Consider the following 23,866-nt stretch of genomic DNA (forward strand, 5'->3'; position numbering starts at 1 on the left):
AAGGACCCAGGGCTGCAGGGGGACGTTTCACCCGAAGGACTGCCTTGTTTCAACAACAACTTTATGGCTCCCGGAAGTACCTCCTCCCTATCCCCTGCCCAGCTTCACTCCTGTGGGCTGCACTTGGAGCCATGGCGGCGGCAACCGCAGGACGTGGCCCGGGCTGTGGACCTGGGGACTCCCCAGAGGGGCCCGAGGCGGAGGCTCCGGAGCGTCGGCGGAAGGCGCACGGGATGCTGAAGCTTTACTACGGCCTCTCGGAGGTGGAGGCGGCGGGGCGCTCCGCGGGGCCGGACCCCTTGGACCCTACAGATCTCAATGGGGCGCACTTCGACCCGGAAGTGTATCTGGACAAGGTGTGTGTATCGGGAGGGGGAACAGGCCCCCGATATATTGCACCCCACATCACGCCTGCGACTTTGTTGCGGGGGGGAGGGTGGGGCGAGGGAAGAGGTGTTCATAAAAGCAGGATGACCCTGGGCCGGGCAATAGGGGCAGAGCTGGAAGATAAGGGGTCGTGGGCAGACTTGGACTGGCCTGAGATGGTGCGAAGTCTGAGGTCTCCTGGGCTGAGGTTCTGATAGACCCGATATAGGGGGCGTGGCCCAGGCGCTGACAGGCGTAGGACTGGGCCTTGGCTGCAGCTGAGTATTTCAAATGCCGACAAACCCCAAATAGGGTCTGACCTGGTAACTCCTGAGCTATGCCACTTATAGGTTCCTTGTCTGATATTCCTGGCAGGGGTGGGATCAGGGTTTTCTTGCACCAAAAGCCTACCAGTTAGGGGCAAGGCTGGGGGACATGAGTGCCCCCTTGTCCTGGATACTAACCACATAATTTCCTCCAGCTGCGAAGAGAGTGCCCACTGGCCCAGCTGATGGACAGTGAGACGGACATGGTGCGGCAGATCCGGGCTCTAGACAGCGACATGCAGACCCTGGTCTATGAGAACTACAACAAGTTCATCTCAGCCACAGGTGATTCCTACTGGGGCACACTCCTCACAGTCCCACATCCCCCAGTTTCTCCTATGTTGGGGAAGCCAGTAGAGGATTTAGACAGAGCAGACCCAGATTCTAGTCCTGCCCTGACACTAATGCACTCTCATCTTTCTCGCTCAGAGCTTTCGTGGTTTGATGACTATTGAGGTGATAACTGTTCTCAGAGGGTTGTTTTGAGGACCAAAGGGGAGAAAAGGACAAAATGATATTTTAAAAAGAAATGAATTTACCTGAAGTACTTAGAATCTCTGACACTAAGGTTGTGTCACTAATCTCTGACACTAACCATGCCTAAGTAATGGTTAGTTTCTCTCATTAGTGGTAGCTTTCTTCTCTGTTTCAGGTCTTTCTCGAGAATGGGCTTATCTCTCTTTCATTCTCTCTTTTTTTTTCTTTCTTTTCTTCCTTTCTCTCTCTCCTTCTTTCCTTCCTTCCTTCCCCTTTCCCCTTTTCCCTTTCTCTCTTTTTAAATGAAGCAGAGATAGAAAATGTATGACATTAAGGGACAAACATCATATAAAGGTTTTTTTTTTTTTCCCTTCTGTCCCCTTTATTCTCTGTTCAAGATGGTACTAGACAATGTTCAGTATCATCCACACTAGCTTTTGTCCTGTGTTGGTGAAATGCACTGTTCAGATTTTTGGGACCCACATGTACTTAGTCCTAGAGGCAGATCCTGCAGGTCTACCTGCAGTCTATGGGAATGTCTGTCCTCTGAGTGAGATGAACAGAAGAATGGGGTGACCTGACTGTTGTTTTAAAAGGATCCCTCTGTCCACTTGTTGAGAGTGGACTATAGGGAGGCAAGGATGGCAGAGACACCCATTAGGAGGCTATTATAACAGTCCAGGCAAGATGCTGGTTGTATGGACCAGGGTGGTAACCGAGGAAAAGTAGAATGGCTCAAGATTCTTAAAAATTTGTTAGTTGAGGGATCTGGAATTCAGAGAAGGCTGGAACTTGAGGTACATGGAACAAGATGATCTCTCCTGGGGGGAGTGTACAGAGAGAAGAGGTCTGAGGACTGAAGCCTGGTGCATCCTAACATTCAGAAGTCATGAAAAGAAGGAAAATCTCACAAATCTTCTTTCTCAAAGAAACAAACATTTGGGAATGTTTGAGAACGACCCAGACCATGGCTGTCTTAGAAGATAACGAAGAAGGCATTCCAAGAAATGGAATTGATAAGCTTGACCAATACATTAGCTCACGGAGTGCTCATCAGTGGTGCAAGAGAGGGAAGAACTGCAGAAGCAAAGTCCTCAGGAAAGAGGGAGGGGATTGAGCAGTGCACATTGGAGAGGCTGGCCTTAACAGGAGGTCAAGAGCTCATCTACTGTAGCAGGAGGGAAAGCAGACTGTGGGCAGAGCTAGTCAGGTGGATAGGTGTGGTAGAGTTTAACTAGAGACCTTTCAGAACACATTAAGGAATTTTCCATTTATCTAAAGAGTACTTAGCTAATCAAAGTGTTTAGACAAATGAGTGATGTGATGTGTGTTTTGAAAAGATCCCTCTTGTCCCTGGCTACATTGAAAGGAATAGATTGGAGAGGTGGCTGGAGTGAGGCCATTTCAGCAGTCCAGACCAGAGATTCTGGGAGCTAACACCAGGATGATAATGGGGGGGATGGACAGTGATGAGTGAATTGAGAAGTGTTAGGAGGCAACATCGACAGGACATGCTGTTGAGGAGCTTTGGGTGTACAGAATGACCTAAGTTTCAACTTGAACAGTGGATGGTGGATGTGGTGCCCAAGAAACTGCAAGAAGATCAGGTGTAGGAAAAGGAACATAATGAGCTAGGTTTTGTTTTGTTTTGTTTTTTTAAGGGGAGCAAGGCATGAGATAAACCTGGATGAGCCTGTGGGGCCAGATCATGAAGGCCTTTGTAGACAAAATAAGAAGGATTTTGGTCTTAATCATAAGAACTCTAGAGATCCATGTCAGATAATCACAGCATCTCAGTATGGAAGGAAGCTTGAGGGGGTCTAGTCCAATCCATCTCTTCTTTCCTCAGAGTATCTCTAAGGAGTGGCCTTCTGACTCTTGCTAGAAGTGGGGAACCTTTACCTAGTGGTGAGAACTCATAACTCTTTGAAAGAACTTTGAGGCTAAGGGAGCTAGGTTTTGAGGTTTTGGAGCTGTGCATAAGGAGCTAACAAGAAGGCAGATGCATATGTGGCTCTGGAGCTCAGAAGAGAGATCTGAGCTAGAGGAATAAGCCTTGGAGGCAGCTGTGAAGAGGAGGAGAGTTTAAAGGGAAGTGTGGGCAGGGTTGCTTAAGAATGGGATAGAGCCTGAGAAAAGAAGAGAGCCCAGGACAGAGCTTGGAGGAGCACCTCCGTTTGATGGCCATGGGGAGGAGGAGGGTGAGCCTGTGATGGAGACAGGAGTGGTCATAGAGGGAGAGTGGTGTCAGTATGAATATACATTAATTCAACTGATTCATTCATTTATTCAATCGCTTGTCAAATATTTGCCTGTGTGCCAAGTACTATTCTAGGCACCAGGGATATAGCAGTAAATAAGACAGTTTCTCAGCTGTCACAGAATGTACATTCTAGAGAAAGAGACAGATAATGAAGAAAGAAAATAAGATCAGTTCACTTCAACAAGAGCTCTGTAGAAAATGAAACAGGATAATATATTAGAGAGTGGGTGGTTGGGACTGATATAGAGAGAGTGGCAGAGAAAGACTTTTCTAAAGAGGTCACAGTTAAGGTGAATGATGAAAAGTTGACGATGGGAGGATTTGGGGGCGGAGTGGCCCAGGCTGAGGAAACAACTTGTGCAAAGGCCCTGGAAACTCTACGACCAGAGCAGGGAGAGCAAGAGTGTGGGGGTGAAGGGAGCGGGGTCTGACTGCATAGGATATACAACAGGGGTGGTGAGGTTTTTCTTTTCTTTTCTTTTCTTTTTTAGGTTTTCTGAAAGGACCAAAAAGTAAATATTTTAGGCTTTGTGGGCCATCTGGTTTCTGTCACAACTACTTATCTCTGCCATTATCATGAAAGCAACTACAGACAGTATAAATGAATGAGCATGGCTGTATTCCAGCAAAACTCATTTACAAAAACAGCCCTGGCATCCAGAGTGACGTCAGCAAAAATAGTGGAGTAAGTGCATTTGAAAATATCCCCTCCATGAAAGCAGCCCTGAACTGGCCAGAATGGTTACAATAAGCTTTCTTAGAACTCTGGAAAGTAACCAGAGGTGTGCAGCAATCAGAGGAGCATTTATTCAAGAAAAAGAGCTGAATCATGGTAAAAATAATGAATCCTATGGTATTTTAGCTTGTCCTAGCCCCACCGTTTTCTCTTAGCAGTAGCCTTGAAAAATAGCCCATACCCCTAATACTAGAGGGAGCAGAACAAGGCTGGAGTTCTTTCAAAGCCTCATGCCCAAAGAATTGTCATTATTTAACCTGTCTGGTGGTTTCCTGAAACAGTCTACCCCATAGGTTTGTCTTGACCTGGAGGTCACCCAGTGCTAAAAGTCTCTCACCAGGGCTTCCCTGGAGGCGCAGTGGTTGAGAGTCCACCTGCCGATGCAGGGGACACGGGTTCGTGCCCCGGTCCGGGAAGATCCCACATGCCGCAGAGCGGCTATGCCCGTGAGCCATGGCCGCTGAGCCTGCGCGTTGGAGCCTGTGCTCCATAATGGGAGAGGCCGCAACAGTGAGAGGCCCGCGTACCGCAAAAAAATTTTAAAAAAGTCTCTCACCAGAGTTGTTTGTCAAAAACAATTACAGGCAAATGGTGTGTCTGTCTGCAGTGATAGATAACACTTGGGCAAACAATAGTACCAACCCAAACGCTTAAAAGGAAAAGCTGAGGAATGAGATGTCCCTAGGGGCTTTGACAAGCTCTGACACATTATTAGGAATCTTGAAGGCCACAAATGTGTGCAGTAGTACACATACTTAGAAAGACCTGAGAGACTTCCCTGGTGGCGCAGTGGTTAAGAATCTGCCTGCCAATGCAGGAGTCACAGGTTCGAGCCCTGATCCAGGAAGATCCCATGTGCCACAGAGCAACTAAGCCTGTGTGCCACAACTACTGAGCCTGCGCTCTAGAGCCCATGAGCCACAACTACTGAACCCATGTGCCACCACTACTGAAGCCCATATGCCTAGAGCCCATGCTTCCAATGAGAAAAGCCACCACAATGAGAAGCCTGTGTACTACAACGAAGAGTAGCCCCCGCTTGCCACAACCAGAGAAAAGCCCGCATACAGCAACAAAGACCCAACGCAGCCAAAAATAAAATAAAATAAATTAATTAAAGAAAAAATCCACCTGCCAGTGCAGGGGACACGGGTTCAAGCCCTGGTCTGGGAAGATCCCACATGCTGCAGAGCAGCTAAGCCCATGTGCCCCAACTACTGAGCCTGTGCTCTAGAGCCTGCGAGCCACAGCTACTGCACACCCTGAAGCCTGTGCTCAGCAACAAAGAGAAGCCACCGCAATGAGAAGCCCGTACACCACAACAAAGAGTAGCTCCCGCTCGCTGCAACTAGAGAAGGCCTGTGCGCAGCAATGAAGACCCAACACAGCCAAAAATAAATAAATAAATAAATAAAATAAATGTATTAAAAAAAAAAAGGAAAGAAAGAAAGACCTGAGAACGTCCTAAGCTCTCACTTCTGGCTTACTTCAGGCTCAGTGCAAGCAGGAAGTGAAGGTTAAGGGAGAGTTGTAAACCTCCTGGCTGAGTGTTTAAGGTATGCCCCAACACACACACACACACACACACACACACACACACACACACACACAGCCCCTCAGTAAATACTAGGAGATTTATTAGTACTAGATATTTAAGGAGATCCTTGTCCAGTCATTAGCTAATCACTAAGCTAACCAAGTAAAGGTTTCAGTGGCTAGACACAGCAAAGAATACAAACTTTACAGAGTTGGTTCAGAAACAAATTAGTACAGGTTTAGTAACTCTGAAAAATAATTAAACAAACAATAGCAACAAGGAGCAACAACAAACCCTGGGGAGGAGAGAGGATCTGGTTTCTAGAGTTGCCATGTTATATCAATATTATCTAACATGTCTGTTTTTTCAATAAAAATTGATGAGGCATGCAAATAAAGTAGAAAGTTGGACCCATACACAAAAAGCAGTAGAACCTGTCCCTGAAGAAGCCCAGAAGTTGAATTTACTACGTAAAGATTTAAATCCACTATTTTAAATATGTTCAGAGACCTACAGGAAGCTGTATCTAAAGAACTAAAGGAAGGCATAAGAATGTTTCACCAAATACAGAATATCAAAGAGAAGAAATTATTTAACAAAAGAACCAACTAGAAATGATGAAGTACCACAATGAAAATGAAAAATTCACTAGAGGGTCTCTATAACAGATTTGAACAAGCAGAGAAAGAATCAGCAAACTTCAAGATAGGTCAGTTGAAATTATTCAGTATGAGGAATAGAAAGAAAAAAGGATGAAGAAAATTGAACAGAGCCTTAGAGACATGTGAGACACCAAGTGTACCCACATATGCATAATGGGAAGAGTGAGAGGAGAGAGAAAGTAGCAGAGGAATATATGAAGAAATAATGGCCCAAACCTACCCAAATTTACCGAAAAACATTAATCTACACATCCAAGAAGCACAACAAACTCCAAGTGGGATAAATGCAGGGAGATTCACACCTAGGCATATCACAGTGAAACTGCTAAAAAAAAAAAGAGAGAGAGAAACTTGAAAGCATCAAGAGAAAAGTGACTCATCACATACAAGTGATACTCAATAAGATTAACAGCTGATTTCTGGTCAGAAACCATGGAGGTCAGAAGGCAGTGGATTCACATTTCAAAGTGCTGAATGAAACAAATGTCAACAAAGAATTATATACCCAGTAAAAATATCCTGTAAAAAAGAAAGAGAGGGACTTCCTTGGTGGCACAGTGGATAAGACTCCGCGCTCCCAATGCAGGGGGCCCGGGTTCGATCCCTGGTCAGGGAACTAGATCCCACATGCATGCCGCAACTAAATTTGCATGCCACAACTAAGGAGCTCACGTGCCTCAACAAAGGAGCTGGTGAGCCGCAACTAAAGGAGCCCTGGAACCGCAACTAAGGAGCCCACCTGCCGCAACTAAGGAGCCCACATGCTGCAACTAAGACCCAGTGCAACTAACTAACAATAAATAAATATTTTTTTAAAAAAGAAAGAAATTAAGACATTCGCAGATAAGTAAAAACTGAGTTCATTATTAGTAGATCTTTACAAGTAAAACTAATTTATTAATAGTTATATATAATAGCAAGTTTAACTGGTTAATACTAGACAATATTTATTGAGTGTTTAATATAAAACTACACTGATTGAACTGCTTACATATATTAATTAATTTAATTCTTACACATCTATGAAGTAGTTAACTATATCTCCATTTTACAGATAGGGAAACTGAGGTAATGAGATGCTAAATAACTTGGTCAAAATCTTATAGATAAGACATAATGTTTAATGCCTTGTTTCAAACGCAAAACAAGTCCAAAAATAACTTTAAAAAATCAGATTTTTTTGTTCTAGTACCTGTAGAAGGAACTGCATTTCTATAAAAGACAAACATTATGCATAATAAATAAATCCCTAAATGAATAAGTTTTATGTTAGACTGTTGTTTAACAAGTGAAAAATAAAATCATGACAATCAGAGAGTAGACAAATAGACTAAAAAAAAATACTGCCATAAAGGAGAAATAATAATTCAGGAAAATCTAGTAACCTGGGACCACTTGGTGTAGGAACCAGCAGCTCTGTCAACATCTGCAGTCACTGGCAAATCATTATCTTTGCAAAAAGTTTATAAAGTTTATCCAGAGTCAAGAAAACAGTCTAAATTATATCCACAATATTATATTTAAGAAAATAGAGGCAAGATTTATATATTCAAAACATATTTAATGAAAACCCCTGCCACTCACTTCCTACAGGGGAAAAAAATCCTTAGTATTTGTGTGAGTGTCCTGTGGTTGCTATAACAAACTGTCACAATTTTGGTGACTTAAAATAACAGAAATTTTAAGAAACTAACAGAAATTATGGTCTCATAGTTCTGGAGGCCAGAAGCTCAAAATCAAGTTGTCAGCAGGGCTGCACTCCCTTCAAAGGCTCTAGGGGAGACTCTCTCATGCCTCTTCCAGGTTCTGGTTGACTTAAAACATTTCTTGCAGTTGCACCACTCTAACCTCTGCCTCTGTCTCCACATGGCCTTCTCCTGTGTCGGTGTCTTTATTTCTTTAATGTCAAGTGGCAGTGAGGTGGCTAGATGATAGGTCAGATTTTGCCCTCTAGTCCCATTAGTTGTGGCTGGGAGTGAAGAGGTGGCAGTCGATGACTTTATGGTGTAAAACCTTTCTATTGCAGGAGAGAGACTTGTGGATCAGGAATTGGAATATGGCCAGGGCAGGTAACAGTGCTTTGACACCCGCTAGTATTGGAGGGTCTCCTGCTAAGGTGGGGGCCGGCTTTGGCTCACTGTAGGGACAAGGACACTGGCAGTGGCAGTTCTTACTGGCGTGAGCCCTCGTGAAGGCTGCCGTTTTCTCACCCATATCTGGCCCCACATAACAACCTGTAGGCTTCTGTAAATTGAATAGAATTGAGTCCAGAAATAAACCTGTACATCTGTGGTCAGTTAATTTTTTTTATAAGGATGCCACAGTTACTCAACAGGGAGACTAGGTTTTTCAACACATGGTTGGGATACCTGGATAGCCGTATCAAAAGATTGAAATTGGATCCCTACCTCACACGCTATACAAAAATTGACTCAAAATGGATCATAGACCTAAATATAACAGCTAAAACTAAACACTCTTAGAAGAAAACATGGGTGTAAGTCTTCATGTCCTTGGATTAGACAAGAGTTTGTTAGATATGACACTGTGATTTGTGATTTATAATAAGAAATATACATTTGGTCTTTGTGCACCACCCCTGGAATAGCTCCTAACCCCTTGTAATTTCCTATATAAGAGCCTTGTTAACAGTATTTAGTTTTGTTTCCAGTTCCTGAAATAGCTCTAGTGAAATAAAGTGACATGGATGTCTTTTGGTATTTATATAACAAGCCCGTTTCAACCACACCTGAGTTTATGTTAATGAGGTGATATTTGGAAAACTCCTAGATAACCCACGGATGGGGGCAGGTTGCCAGCAGAACCAACCATGTGATTAGAGGGTTGGAACTTTCAGCCCTACCCCCCAGGCCTCCAGGAAGGGGAGAGGGGCTGGGGATTGAATTCAGTCACCAATGGCTCATGGTTTAATCAATTATGTCTATGTGGTGAAGTCTCCATAAGCACCCAAAAGGATGGGTTGGTGAACCATGTGGAGGTGTTGGGAAAGTAGCATGGCCAGAGAGGAAATGGAAACTCTGTACCCCTTCCCACATGCCTTGCCCTATACATCTCTCCCATCTAGCTGTTCCTGAGTTGTTTCCTTTTGTAATAAAACAGTAATCTAGTAAGTAAACTGTTTTCCTGAGTTTGCTGAGCTGCTCTAACAAATTAATTGAACCTGAGGAGGGGGTCATGGGAACCTCCAATTTAGAGCCAATCAGTCAGAATCATAGCTGACAACCTGGACTTGTGATTGAAATCTAAAGTGAGAGAGGATAGTTTTGTGGGACTGAGTCCGTAACCTATGAGATCTGATGCTAACTCCCGGTAGATGGTGTCAGAATTAAGTTAAATCATAGGATGCCCAGCTGATGTCACAGAATTGCTTGATGAGTGGAAAACCCACACATCTGGTGTCAGGTGTGAAGTAGTGTTGAGAGTAGAGACACACAGGAGTGGGTTTTTACTTTATAGACACCAAAAGCACAAGTAATCAAAGGAAAAAAATTGGATAAATTGAACTTAATCAAAATTAAAATCTTGTGCTTCAAAGGACACTATAGAGAAAGTGAAAGGACAGCTCACAGAATGGGAGAAAATATTTGCAAATCATATAGCTAATAAGGGTCTAATATCCAGAATATGTAAAGAACTTTGATTAAGTCAGCACTAAAAAGACAACCCTGTTTAAAAATGGGCAGGGGCTTCCCTGGTGGCGTAGTTGTTAAGAGTCTGCCTGCCAGTGCAGAGGACATGGGTTCAAGCCCTGGTCCGGGGAGATCCCACATGCTGCGGAGCAGCTAAGCCTGTGCACCACAACTACCGAGCCTGTGCTCTAGAGCCTGCGAGCCACAACTACTGAGCCCACGTGCTACAACTACTGAAGCCCACACGCCCAGAGCCTGTGCTTCGCAACAAGAGAAGCCACCGCAGTGAGAAGCCCGTGCACCACAACGAAGAGTAGTCCCCACTCACCGCAACTAGAGAAAGCCTGCACGCAGCAATGAAGAGTCAATGCAGCCGAAAATAAATAAATAAATAAAATAAATTTTTTTAAAAATGGGCAAAAGATTTGAATAGACATTTCTCCAAAGAAGATATACAAATGACCAACGAGCACATGTAGAGGTGCTCAACATCACTGGTTATTAGGGAAATGCAAGTCAAAATCACAATGAGATAACCACTGCACACCCACTAGGTTTTCCAGAAAACGGAATAAAACAAATGTTGGTGAAGATGTGGAGGATTTGGAACCCTCTGCATTCCTGGTGGGAATGCCAAATGGTGTACCCGAAAACAGTTTGGCCATTCTTCAAAAGGCTAAGCATGGAGTTATCATGAGGCCCAGCAGTTCCACTCCTAGGAATATACCGAAGAGAATTGAAAACATATGTTTACAAAAACACATACACAGTTGTTCATAGCAGCGTTATTCATGACAGCCAAAAAGTGAAAGCAGCCCAAATGGCCACCAAGTGATGAATGGAAAACAGGTGTGGTCTATTCCATACAATGAAATATTATTCTGCCATAAAAAAGTACGATGTACTAATACATGCTACAACTTAGATGAGCCTTGAAAACATGCTAAGAGGGAGGAGATATGGGAACATATGTATATGTATAACTGATTCACTTTGTTATAAAGCAGAAACTAACACACCATTGTAAAGCAATTGTACTCCAATAAAGATGTTAAAAAAATAAAAAAAAAAAGAAAACATGCTAAGTGAAAGAAGCCAGACACAAAAGGCCACATAGTGTATGTAATTCCATTTATTTTATTTTTTTGGTATTATTATTTATTTATTATATTTATTTTTGACTTCGTCGGGTCTTAGTTGTGGCACGCGGGATTTTTGTTGAGGCGTGCACGATTTTTCGTTATGGCGTGTGGGCTCTTCCTTATGGTGCGTGGGCTTCTCTCTAGTTGTGGTGTGCAAGTTTTCTCTAGTTGTGGCGCACAGGCTCCAGAGCACGTGGGCTCTGTAGTTTGTGGCACATGGGCTTAGTTGCCCCACGGCATGTGGGATCTTAGTTCCCTGACCAGGGATTGAACCCACCTCCCCTGCATTGTAAGGCAGATCCTTTACCACTGGACCACCAGGGAACTCCCTAATTCCATTTATTTTAAATGTACAGAATAGGCAAATCCATGGAGACAGAAAATAGATGAATGGTTGCCAGGGACGGAGGTGAGAGTGAAATAGGGAGTGACTGCTAAGGGATACAAGGTTTCTTTCTGGGGTGATGAAATAAAGAATTGGATAGTAATGTTGGTTGTGCCATCTTGTGCATATAATAAATATACTAAGAACCACTGAATTTTATGCTATGTCCATTATAGCCCAGTTGAAAATCAAAAAGCCAAACCGCTATCAAGCCAGGTTTGACCCGCAGGGTATATAGTTTGCCAACCTTTGGCCTAGACACTGCGTTTGTTTATGTAATAATGCATTTATCTGTTCCAAAATTGGAAAGGTCCCAAAGGTTGTATAGTGAAAAGGCTCTTCCCATTCCTTTCCCCAGGTAAAGACAAAACAGTCTTTAATGGTAAACTTTACTGAAGATTAACAGAAAAGTACACAGGTCATAGTGGCCAGCCTCTGGAATTTCACAAATGGAACACCTCTGTGCAGTCAGCACCCCGGTCAATCAACAGCATGACCAACAAGGCCCCCTCCAGCCTCCTACCAATTACCACCCACTCCTCCCAAGGAGAGTTTGCTCTAGTTGCAAACTACTTATCTTAGCAAGCCTGAAAGAGTTCGGGGATGTACAGTGTAGTCTTTATTACTCAGTGGTGTGGATGGTTTTTTGTTTTGCCGTGGTGCAACTTTTATTTCCATTTAAATGGCTCTGTGGCTGTGCATTCAACAGCAATGCCACCAGTACTAGGTTTTCTTTTTTTCTGTTTTAATGACAACTTAGTTTTTGGATTTTTTTTTTTCCCTTTGAAAGTCAGATTCAAGTTTCCTTTCTGATATAGTACCTAAATGTCACGGTCCCAAACACCCACTCCAAAACGAATCGGCTCCTCTGATGGTAGCATTTGACAGCCCTGGAAGGAGGTTGTGTCATAGGTTAAATGGTTTGTAAGCAAAAACAAGAATTCACTGGGGGAGGACGAAACGCCTCATGAACTTCCAAGCCTCTTCATGATCGTCAGCCCGTGAGCCTTCTGGTACCTGAGCTTCCATCTTTTGCCTTTGCTCTGGTTTTATTCAGTTGGTTTTTTTGTTTTGTTTTTTTGGCTGCATTGGGTCTTTGTTGCTGCGCCTGGGCTTTCTCTAGTTGGCCGCAAGTGGGGGCTACTCTTCGTTGCGGTGTCTGGGCTTCTCATTGCGGTGGCTTCTCTTGCTGTGGAGCATGGGCTGTAGGCGCATGGGCTTCAGTAGTTGTGGCTTGAGAGCTCTTGAGCACAGGCTCAGTAGTTGTGGTGCACGGGCTTAGTTGCTCCAAGGCATGTGGGATCTTCCCGGACCAGAGGTCGAACCTGTGTTCCCTGCGTTGGCAGGCAGATTGTTAACCACAGCGCCACGAGGAAAGTCCCTTTTATTCAGTTTTTAACTGCACGGCACTGTCTGTGCTATGTCCATTAATTCATTATTTGTGAATTGGCAACAGTCACTATTTTCCAAAAAAATATAAGTAACTCCAACCAGTAGCCCCAAAGAGTAGTACAGATGTTTCATATTATGGGACTTTATTTTTTTAGTTACCTTCCTCTCTGTGGAATCTAAGAAGGGTGAATGGTCTTGTCCCACAGACTGTGTTGCTAACATGAGAAGTTCATTTTGTGATTCTTGGTCTACCTCTTCGTGTAACTGTTTAAAAAATCTCTTAATTGTTCTGTAGGTGTTAGCTCTGTGAGTTCTTGTGCATTTTTTTGTTTGATTTTTTCCAGCTATTTTTTCCCTGCATATTTTGTGTCTGTCTGTTCCTTTTTATTGTCATTATCATTGATGTTTTTCTCCTCACTTTGCCCAAGTTGGGTTGCTGCCCCAATCCTGCTCAGAGAACATTCCCACAGTCCAGGAGCCACACACAGGCCAGGTGTGGGTGTGCGAAGGCTCACAAGTGACTGCTGTTAGATATTGCCATATTCTTTTCCGTAGAAAATGACCTGTTTGCACAACCACCAGCAAATAGGAGAACAGCTCTTTCCATACACCCTGGCCAACACTAAGTTACTAAAATTTTCAGTCTTTAACAATCTGAAAAGTAGTATCTCTGTAGTTTTTTTTAATAAGGTTATTTTTTTACATATTTATTTATTTGGTTGCACCAGGTCTTAGTTGCTGCACGTGGGCTCCTTAGTTGTGGCAGGCAGTCTCCTTAGTTGCAGCTCATCAGCTCCTTAGTTGCGGCACATGGGCTTCTTAGTTGTGGCATGTGAACTCTTAGTTGCGGCATGCATGTGGGATCTAGTTCCCTGATCAGGAATCAAACCTGGGCCCCTTGCATTGGGAGCGCAGAGCCTTATCCACTGTGCCACCAGGGAAGTCCCTCTGTATAGTTTTAATTTAATTTCTCTTGTGAGGTTGAACATTCTTTGTATGCTTAAGAGCTATTTGATATCCTTGTCTGTGATGTCCTTTTCCTATTTTTCTATAGAGTTGTTCTTTTCTTCTTTTTCTTTTTGGCCATGCTGGGCAGTTTGCGGGATCTTAGTTCCCCCCCCAGGGGTTGAACCCAGGCCCCAGCTGTGAAAGTGCCAAGTCCTGACCACTAGACCTCCAAGGAACTCCTGAGTTGTTCTTTTCCATAATGATTTGTAAGAGTTCTTCACATATTAGGGAAATGTAGCCCTGTATGGTATGATTTGCAGTTCTTTTAAAGTTCGTTTTGATTTAGCTCATGGTGGTTTTTGTTGATCAAACAATTTTATTAATCTCTTCTTTGATAACTTCTGAGTTTGAGGTGTTTCTAAGCAAGACCTTTTCCATTCCTAATATTATTTTAAAATTCTCCCTGACTTTCTTCATGTACTTTTGTGATTACATTTTAAAATCACATTTAAACTTTGATCCCTCTGCTCTGTGTGTATATATAAGGTGTGAGGTCTGAGTCCAACTATATATATATATATATATATTTTTTTTTTTTTTTTTTTTTTTTGCGGTACGCAGGCCTCTCACTGTTGTGGCCTCTTCCGTTGCGGAGCACAGGCTCCGGACGCGCAGGCCCAGCGGCCATGGCTCACGGGCCCAGCCGCTCCACGGCATGTGGGATCCTCCCGGACTAGGGCACGAACCCGTGTCCCCTGCATCAGCAGGTGGACTCTCAACCACTGCGCCACCAGGGAAGCCCCCAACTATATTTTTATTTTAAATGGCTTTCCAGTTGTCCCAACACTATTTAATAATTCATCTTTTCCCCACTGACTTGAAATGTTACCTTTATCATAATAGTAAATTTCTTTATGTTACTAGATTTTTGAAAAACCTTCTGTTTTGTTCAATTTATCTCTAATTGTCCATGTACCAGTGCCACACACTTTAAGTTACTGTAGCTATAAAACTGCACGTTTTAAATTCTAGTAAAGCTAGTTCCTTCTTACTCTTTTTCACTTCCAAATTTTAGTTCCCCCTTCTTATTTTTCCACCTGTTCATCAAATTATACTTTTTAAAAAAAAGGAGGGGGGTCTCTTAAAATTTTACTGGATCAAGTTAAATTTCTAGGGAGAATCAACATCTTAGGTTTGGGGGCTTCCTGTCCAAGAATGTGGTATGTCTTCACACTTCTTCAGGCCTTCTAGTATGTTCCTCAGCTTATAAAGGTTTCTTTATGTAAATGTTGAACATTTCTTAAATTTATTTCTAGATATTTTGATCTTTTAAAATTACTATTTAAAATGGGTCATTTTCTACTGTATCTTCTTATTACTATGTGTGAATGTTGTTGCTTAATTCTATAGGTTTTTTATATTAATTTCATGTTCAGTCACCTTACTAATCTCTTATTGTTTGTAGTAGTATTTTCAGTGATTTGTTTTTTAGAGTTTTCAATTTATGCAATTATATCATCTACAAATAGTGATAATTTTACCTCCTTTACAATTTTTGTATCTCTGTAATATATTACCTGAGTAATTGTGTTGGCTAGTACCCCAGAACAATGTCAGACAGCAGTGGTGATCATGAACCTCCTTGCCATGTTTCTGATTTTAATGGGAATTGCTTCTAGCATTGCCTCATTAAACATGATGCTGGTGTTTGGAGGCTAGGGAAATATTCAGCTGTTCATATTTTATTGAGAGTTTTTTTTTAAAAATCAAGAATAGCCGTTGAATCGTCTTTCTTTCATCTCTTAATATAGTGAATTATTATCGAGATCCTCTCATATTGAGCCGTCCTTGCATTCCTGAAATAAAAACCATTTGGACATATTTGTCAATTATTCTTTTAATACATTGCTGGATTCTGTTTGTTAATTTATATGTGTATCTCCATTTATTTAATTAACTTAATGTATCTATGCATCTCAATTCATAAGATATGAATGTGTCACTTTCATTTTTGAGCTATTTTTGTCACATTTTTGTATCAGTGTTATGTTTCTTCCACAAAGTTAATGGGAACGCTTTTCTAATTTTCTCTGCTTGAGTACTTCTTACACAGAGCTTTGGAATGAGCTGTCCTTCAGAGCTATGGCAGCACCCCCATGACATCCTCTGGCACCTTTGTGGGGGGGGAAGGAGAATCTTTCTTTTTTTTTTTTTTTAATTTTTAAATTTTTGGCTGCATTGGGTCTTCATTGCTGCACGCGGGCTTTCTCTAGTTGTGGTGAGCGGGGGCTACTCTGTTGCGGTGCACAGGCTTCTCATTGCGGTGGCTTCTCTTGTTGCAGAGCATGGGCTCTACGCGTGCGGGCTTCAGTAGTTGCAGCATGTGGCCTCAGTAGTTGTGGCTCGCGGTTCTAGAGCACAGGCTCAGTAGCTGTGGCGCACAGGCTTAGTTGCTCCATGGCATCTGGGATCTTTCCAGACCAGGGCTCGAACCCGTTTCCCCTGCATTGGTAGGCAGATTCTTAACCACTGCAACACCAGGGAAGTCCTGGAGAATCTTTCTTTGACAACATTCTCAGTTCTCTCTGTTCATGTATTCTTGCTCTTCTGGAATCCATTTAGGTAAATTCTGTTTTTTTGTGGCAAATTATCCATTTCATCTAGGTTTTCAATTTCTTTACACAGAATTGAGCTAAGTTGTATCTTGTGATTTTTTTAAATATCTGTGTATTTGTGATTGTTTCTCCCCTTATTTCTTATTTTGTGTATGTTTTTTTCCCCACTTAAAGATTAGGGTAGCTCACATTTTATATATTTTGTTTTTCATTTTTTTTCAGTGACCCTGACCTTTGATCTATTTATTAGTTCTCCCATTTAAAAAAATAAATTAATTTCTGCTTTTAGCTTTATTCCTGCTTTCTTTTTTATTTTTCTGCTTTCTTTTTCTGGTTTCTTTTGTAGTGCTTTTTCTAACTTCTTGAGTTGAATGTTTATTCTAATTAGTACTATAAGAATTTAGGACTGCTTTCCTGTGAACATTGCTTCAGCTATATCCTATAGGTTCTTATAGTGTTTTGATTATTGTTATTTTTTACATATACAGAAATTTCAGCTTTGATTTCCTTTTTGATCCAGTAGTTGATAATAATGAGGTTTTCTCTAAATAATGGGATCTCTTTATTTTCTAGTTTTGTTATTAATCTCCAATTTCATTGCATTGTGATCAGGGAATGCTTTCTGTACCATTTAGTTTCTTTTCTTCTGTAAATTTATTGAGATTTTTTGTATGACCTAATATGTGGTAAGGTTTTGGTGTATTTTATGGAATCTTGAAAAGAATAAAAATCAAATAGGTCTTCCATATTAATGATATTATTTAGGACTTCTGTAGCTTCATTTGGTTTTTATCCTTTTGGTCTGTCACGGATTGACAGAAGTGGATTAAAGTCTCCTATAATAGATATGTTTCTGCTTCATCCTCATTGCTTTCATTTATGCATATTGATGGTGAGTTCCAGAGTGGAATTAGGGAAATTAGTTGGGAAATGTTAGTAGTAGTTGGACAAGAGATGATGGTGGCTTGGAAAGAAAATGTTGGAGGTAAACCTTATGCAACTTGCCGGTGGACTGAATGTAAGGTAAAGGAGAGATAAGAATCAAAGATGACTCTTAAGAAATGGCCAGGAGGGCTTCCCTGGTGGCACAGTGGTTAAGAATCCGCCTGCCAATGCAGGGGACACGGGTTCGAGCCCTGGTCCGGGAAGATCCCACATGCCACGGAGCAACTAAGCCCACAAGCCACAACTACTGAGCCTGAGCTCTAGAGCCTGTGAGCCACAACTACTGAGCCCGTGTGCCACAACTACTGAAGCCCGCATGCCTGGAGCCTGTGCTTCGCCAGAAGAGAAGCCACTGCAATGAGAGGCCTGCGCACCGCAACCAAGAATGACCCCCGCTCGCCGCAACTAGAGAAAAGCCCGCGTGCAGCAACGAAGACCCAACCCAACGCAGCCAAAAATAAATTAATTAAATTAATTAATTAAAAAAAACAAGTAAAGAAATAAATGAACAGGAGCCAAAATGGAAAAGGTTAGTGGAGGAACAGGTTTGGGGAAAGTCAAGAATTCTGTTTTGCGTATGGACACCAAGGCGGGAAAGTGGTGGGGAGGGGTGGTGGTGGGATGAACTGGGAGATTGGGATTGACATGTGTACACTAATATGTATAAAATAGATAACTAATAAGAACCTGCTGTATAAAAATAAATAAAATAAAATTCAAAAAGTTTTTAAAAATTCTGTTTTCAACATATCATATTTGAGGTGCCTGTTTGCCATCCACATCAGGATATTAAGTAAGTTGTTAGGCAGGGCTTTGGTCAGGACTGGAGGCAGAAATGTCCAAGTCATCACAGCCGTGGGACAGGATGAGACTCCCTCAGGGATCTATTCACTCTGCAGGTTTGGAAGGCGTTGATGTTTGCTTGTATTTTCTCTGTGAAGTGTGAATCAAGGTCACCATTTGAGAGTTGGGGGCATGTACTGGCGTTTTGAGAACTGAGGACAAAATGTTATTTTGGAAAATGGAAACACAAGACTCACTAGAAGGTTTGGAAGGACAGCTGACCAGTGTGCAGTGCTGCTTTGGGACTTAAAGTCCTAACTTAAAAGGGAGGCCAGTTGGTATGATTTTGTGGCTCATTTTCAGCTGTCATTCTTAGGGAGTGGGTTGGTAATTGGGCTTAACCTGTGGTAGGGTTCTGCCGACAAATAACGGGGGCCAGGGGGCAAGAGATGCAAGGGGGCTTGCAAATGGGTGCTGATGCTCGTGGAGGACCACAGATTCTAAGAGGAGTGAGGAAGGAAGTGCAGCCATGAGAGGTATTACAAACAGTGACCAAGTGGTAGGGCCGCTGGGTCTGGAGTTACTGAAAAGGCCAAAGGATTGTTAGGGCGGGGTCAACAGGGTGAATGATCAGAAGGTTGTGAGGCTTGAAGCTAAGGTTTTAGAGGATGCAGTTCTTAGCAAGGGCAGGGAGAGTGTGGCACAGATGAGGCAGATGCAAGAATGGATGGAGTTGAGGAGGTCAGCAAACGGAGAGTCAAGAATGTCCAAAGGCTCATCCTTGTGTATGCTGATGTCCACGAGGAGGTGTGGCCGTGATCTGGAACTGAGGGGCGTGGCAAAGAGGACAGTAGGGATGGCAACAAGAAGGGGTGTAGTTTGATGTCATGGTCTTCAAAGAAGCTGGGGTCTCAAAGAGAGGAGGAGTAGAAGCTATCTAGAAGTGTTAAGGGGCCAGGCCCTGAGGCATCTGGGTTGAAAGGAAGAACAGCCTCCTTAGGCAGGTTTCTGTCAGGACCAAAGGGAAAGAACCCTTCAGGGAAGGTCAACCATGTTCTAGAAGGCAGAGTGAAAGGGTTAGGGAATTCTGGGAAAGAGGTAAGACTGAACTAGTATTTACTGTGTGTCCCATGGCAGGCAGGGTGCTGGGCATGGAGGATGCCCTTGGGAACGAGCAGACAGGTCCCTGCCAAGTGCCCTGGGCCCTCCTTTGGATCTGGGCATCTTCTGAGATCAAGGACTGCGGCTTCATGGGCATCTCCCCACTGCACTGGGGCTAGGGGCACACACGGGGTGTTCAGAAAACGTCTGCTGCACTGACATAATGACACCTCACCCCCATTTATAGTGACCAAGCACCACTGCAGTCCTTTTCAAGCACCTAATCATCAATGTGACCCTCGAGGAGTGAGCTCAGGCGCGTTTGGGAAGGGGGCGAGTGTGTGTGAGGGCATTTGGACTACCTCTCAAGCTGAGTGTTCTGCCTGTGCCCCTAGTCATCTGCCTTTCCCCCTCTTGCGCCCTTGTCCTCCTAGACACTATCCGGAAGATGAAGAACGATTTCCGGAAGATGGAGGATGAGATGGACCGGTTGGCCACCAACATGGCAGTGATCACGGACTTCAGCGCGCGCATCAGCGCCACGCTGCAGGACCGCCACGAGCGCATCACCAAGCTGGCAGGTGCGGCCCGCCCCAGAGCGGGTGCTAAAGTGGGCCACCCCCAGGGAGTTGGGGCTAACACCACCTCCCCCTGTCCCCCAGGGGTCCACGCGCTGCTACGAAAGCTGCAGTTCCTCTTCGAGCTGCCCTCGCGCCTCACCAAGTGCGTGGAGCTGGGCGCCTACGGGCAGGCGGTGCGCTACCAAGGCCGCGCGCGGGCCGTGCTGCAGCAGTACCAGCACCTGCCCTCATTCCGCGCCATCCAGGACGACTGCCAGGTCATCACGGCCCGCCTGGCCCAGCAGCTACGGCAGCGCTTCAGGTGTGGGCTCTGGGCCCTCATGCCACACCCGCTGGTCTCCTGGGTCTGCCCCCGCCCCGAATTCTGTCTTCTTGCCCTTCACCTCCCTCTCCCTTCCCGCAGGGAGGGTGGCTCTGGCGCCCCTGAGCAAGCCGAGTGCGTGGAGCTGCTGCTGGCCCTGGGCGAGCCTGCGGAGGAGCTGTGCGAGGAGTTCCTGGCTCACGGCCGAGCGCGGCTGGAGGAGGAGCTGAGGAGCCTGGAGGCGGAGCTGGGGCCCTCCCCTCCGGCCCCCGACGTGTTAGAATTCACTGACCGCGGCGGCAGCGGCTTCGTCGGGGGCCTCTGCCAGGTGGCGGCGGCCTACCAGGAGCTGTTTGCGGCCCAGGGCCCGGCGGGTGCCGAGAAGCTGGCAGCCTTTGCGCGGGAGCTGGGCAGCCGCTACTTTGCGCTGGTGGAGCGGCGGCTGGCTCAGGAGCAGGGTGGCAGTGACAACTCCCTGCTCGTTAGGGCGCTGGACCGCTTCCACCGGCGCCTGCGGGCGCCCGGGGCCCTGCTGGCCGCTGCCGGGCTGGCAGAGGCCGCCACAGAGATCGTGGAGCGAGTGGCCCGCGAGCGCCTGGGCCAGCACCTGCAGGGCCTGCAGTCGGCCTTCCTGGGCTGCCTGACGGACGTGCGGCAGGCGCTGGCCGCCCCTCGAGTTGCTGGGAAGGAAGGCCCCGGCCTGGCCGAGCTGCTGGCCAACGTGGCCAGCTCCACCCTGAGCCACATTAAGGCCTCGCTGGCCTCTGTGCACCTCTTCACTGCCAAGGAGGTGTCTTTCTCCAACAAGCCCTACTTCCGGGTACGATCTTCCCCTGGGCATCCTTTTTCTTTTTTTCCTTCCTTTTCAGGGCATTCTTTCGTTTATCTTGCATGCAGGTTGGCAGCTACCAGGGCACACAGTCCTCGCCCCAGGCAGTCTGGATGTGGTTTCAGGCTGCCTTGAGAAAGGCTGGCATAGCCTGGAGGGGTGGGGCAGGCTCTGAGGGCATCTGCAAGCAGGGTCCCCAGTGCTGGCTTTGCCCCCCTGCACTCCCTTCCCACAGCAGGGGAGCTGCTCTGGGGTTCTGGAATGCGGGGTGAAACTGTCCCTTGGAGAGAGGCCAGGGCACTTCAAGTCCCAGTAGAAGGTCACTAGCAGCCTCTGCCTGGAAGGTTGGACCTGCTGTGTATCTGGGGCGCTCCTCCTCACAGGGCGAGTTCTGCAGCCAGGGTGTCCGTGAGAGCCTCATCGTGGGCTTCATCCGCTCCATGTGCCAGACAGCTCAGAACTTCTGTGAGAGCCCTGGGGAGAAGGGGGGCGCCACGCCGCCTGCCCTGCTCCTGCTGCTTTCCCGCCTCTGCCTGGACTACGAGACCGCCACCATCTCCTACATCCTCACCCTCACCGACGAACAGTTTCTGGTGCAGGTGAACTGCTAGCTCAGAGCAGGGTGGGGGGAGGTGATGCTAGGAACACAGGAGGCTGGGCAGTGCCCTCATGGTCAGGGCTGCCTGTGCCCAACTCAGCCTGCCCCTTGCCCAGCCTGTGCCCAGCTCCTGGTGGCCAGTGGCTGCAGAGCTGCCCCCAGTACCCACTGCCTGTCTGTCCTCTGCATCCCTGGCTCAGGACCAGTCTCCAGTGACACCTGTGAGCACACTGTGTGCGGAGGCCAGGGAGACGGCACGGCGGCTGCTAACCCACTATGTGAAGGTGCAGGGCCTGGTCATATCGCAGATGCTGCGCAAGAGTGTGGAGACGCGGGACTGGCTCAGTACCCTGGAGCCTCGGAACGTGCGTGCTGTCATGAAGCGGGTGGTGGAGGACACGACAGCTATCGACGTGCAGGTGCTGCCCTGGGCTGGCCAGGGGAACTCTGACGTGGGCTGGGGGTGCTGGGGGAACAGGCCTCTGAGGATCATGACAGGAGGGGCCAGGCAGTGCCTGCATCTACGGCCTTCCTCCTCAGCCATGGTGGCCTCATCACCCGCATTTCAGCTAGGAGGAGGAAGCTGAGGCCCAGAGTCACCCAGGAAATCAGGTCAGGGTTGGCCCTGAAGATTTGGCCTCAGTACCAACTCTTATGTTCCACTCTTGCCCCACTCCACTGGTTCTGTAAACAGTGACTGGGTACCAACTAGGTACAGGCCCTAACTACCCTGTGGTTTTTATAACGGTTGTGATTCTTACAACAAATGAGTGTGTAACTTAGGGCATCCTTGGCCCTTGCCCAAGGCACCTGGTGGGCTGCATGTTCCCCGTGCCCTGGCCTCCTTGCAGTTCCTCCTTCCACCACCAGGTGGGGCTCCTGTATGAGGAGGGTGTTCGCAAGGCCCAGAGCAGCGACTCTAGCAAGAGGACCTTCTCCGTTTACAGCAGCTCTCGGCAGCAGGGCCGTTATGCACCCAGCTACACACCCAGGTCTGGCTGGTCAGGGTAGGCGCAGGGAGGATGGAGAAAGGAGGACCGGGGTGCAGGGGTGGGCTCTGATTGCTTGTCTCCTCCCATTCAGTGCCCCAATGGACACCAACCTCTTGAGCAACATCCAGAAGCTGTTCTCTGAGCGTATTGACGTGTTCAGTCCTGTGGAGTTCAATAAGGTCTGAAGTCCATAGTGACCCTGCCTTCCCAGGGCCCCTTGGGAAGGTTGGCTGAAGCAGCCCCGCACTGGCCCAGGGAGCCCTAGGACTCTGACTCCCCCCCCCCCCACCCCGTCTCTGTTTCTGAGAGATGTTTCTAGGAGTGAGTGGTCATCCAGAGCCCCGCCATCACCATCTCATAGCCCTCTGCCCGCGTCTGGGTGATAATCTAGTATACCTCTTGGCCCTCGTCCTTATCCCTACCATAGCCCTGGGTCCTCCCCAGGGATTCCTAGTCACACCATGGGCCCTGCCCCAACCCAGCCCGTGCTCAGGGACCTGATACTCTCCCTCCAACTTAGTAAGCTTTTCCCCTCCCCATATCAGTGCTGACCCCCATCTCTGCCTCAGGTTGCTGGGCCCTCCCCGTCCACTCTCCTCCAGATGATGGGGCCAACCTTGTGTGGTCCCTCTCTCTTACCTGGGTCCTGGGACTTTCCACCCCATCACAGCTACTGGCATTTTGCCGTCTCCTTGGCCCCTGCACAGAACGTGGGTGCCCTTCCTCGGGGATCTAGTGCCCCTCCCCAACACCTGCTGTAGTGGGTCTGCATCCCTGTGTCCCTACGTGCAGGTGTCGGTGCTGACCGGCATCATCAAAATCAGCCTGAAGACACTGCTGGAGTGCGTGCGGCTGCGCACCTTCGGGCGCTTCGGGCTGCAGCAGGTGCAGGTGGACTGCCACTTCCTGCAGCTCTACCTGTGGCGCTTTGTGGCTGATGAGGAGCTTGTGCACCTGCTGCTGGACGAAGTGGTGGCCTCAGCTGCCCTGCGCTGCCCGGACCCAGTGCCCATGGAACCCAGTGTCGTCGAGGTCATCTGTGAGCGTGGCTAGGCCCGGTCACACCAATCCACTCATCCCCTGGTGGCCCGCCCTGGTGGCCCGCCCTGGTGGCCCTTCCCCTCGGGGCCTGCCTAATAAAGACGTGTTGTCTCCTGCTCCCTGTCGCCTGCATGGGCGGGGCTTGTGGGGGGAGGGAGGTGGAGCTGTGAGCCTGAGACTACAGAGGCGGCTTTGG

General features: G+C 46.5%; 1 protein-coding gene across 1 annotated transcript; it reads left to right on the forward strand.

The window, feature by feature from the left end:
• The first annotated feature begins 4 nt into the window (after positions 1 to 4).
• VPS51 (VPS51 subunit of GARP complex) lies at positions 5 to 23,786 on the forward strand. The gene is made up of 10 exons (XM_027090367.1): positions 5 to 356; positions 848 to 977; positions 19,763 to 19,909; positions 19,991 to 20,210; positions 20,313 to 21,030; positions 21,423 to 21,638; positions 21,838 to 22,056; positions 22,508 to 22,629; positions 22,721 to 22,808; positions 23,422 to 23,786. Exons 1-10 carry the CDS (start codon positions 132 to 134, stop codon positions 23,680 to 23,682), a joined length of 2,346 nt encoding a protein of 781 aa, XP_026946168.1. The 5' UTR covers positions 5 to 131; the 3' UTR covers positions 23,683 to 23,786.
• Positions 23,787 to 23,866: the final 80 nt, after the last annotated feature.

This window comes from Aethalodelphis obliquidens, unplaced genomic scaffold, assembly GCF_003676395.1.
Source record: "Aethalodelphis obliquidens isolate GAN/ISIS:26980383/991018 unplaced genomic scaffold, ASM367639v1 scaffold69, whole genome shotgun sequence".
NCBI lineage: Eukaryota > Metazoa > Chordata > Mammalia > Artiodactyla > Delphinidae > Aethalodelphis > Aethalodelphis obliquidens.

Bases quoted from the DNA above. Each gene is read 5' to 3' on its own strand.
- VPS51 (XM_027090367.1), top strand. From the start codon at position 132: ATGGCGGCGGCAACCGCAGGACGTGGCCCGGGCTGTGGACCTGGGGAC. The intron at 19,910-19,990 runs GTGCGGCCCGCC...CCTGTCCCCCAG, and splicing joins GCGCATCACCAAGCTGGCAG to GGGTCCACGCGCTGCTACGA. The intron at 21,031-21,422 runs GTACGATCTTCC...TCCTCCTCACAG, and splicing joins CCAACAAGCCCTACTTCCGG to GGCGAGTTCTGCAGCCAGGG.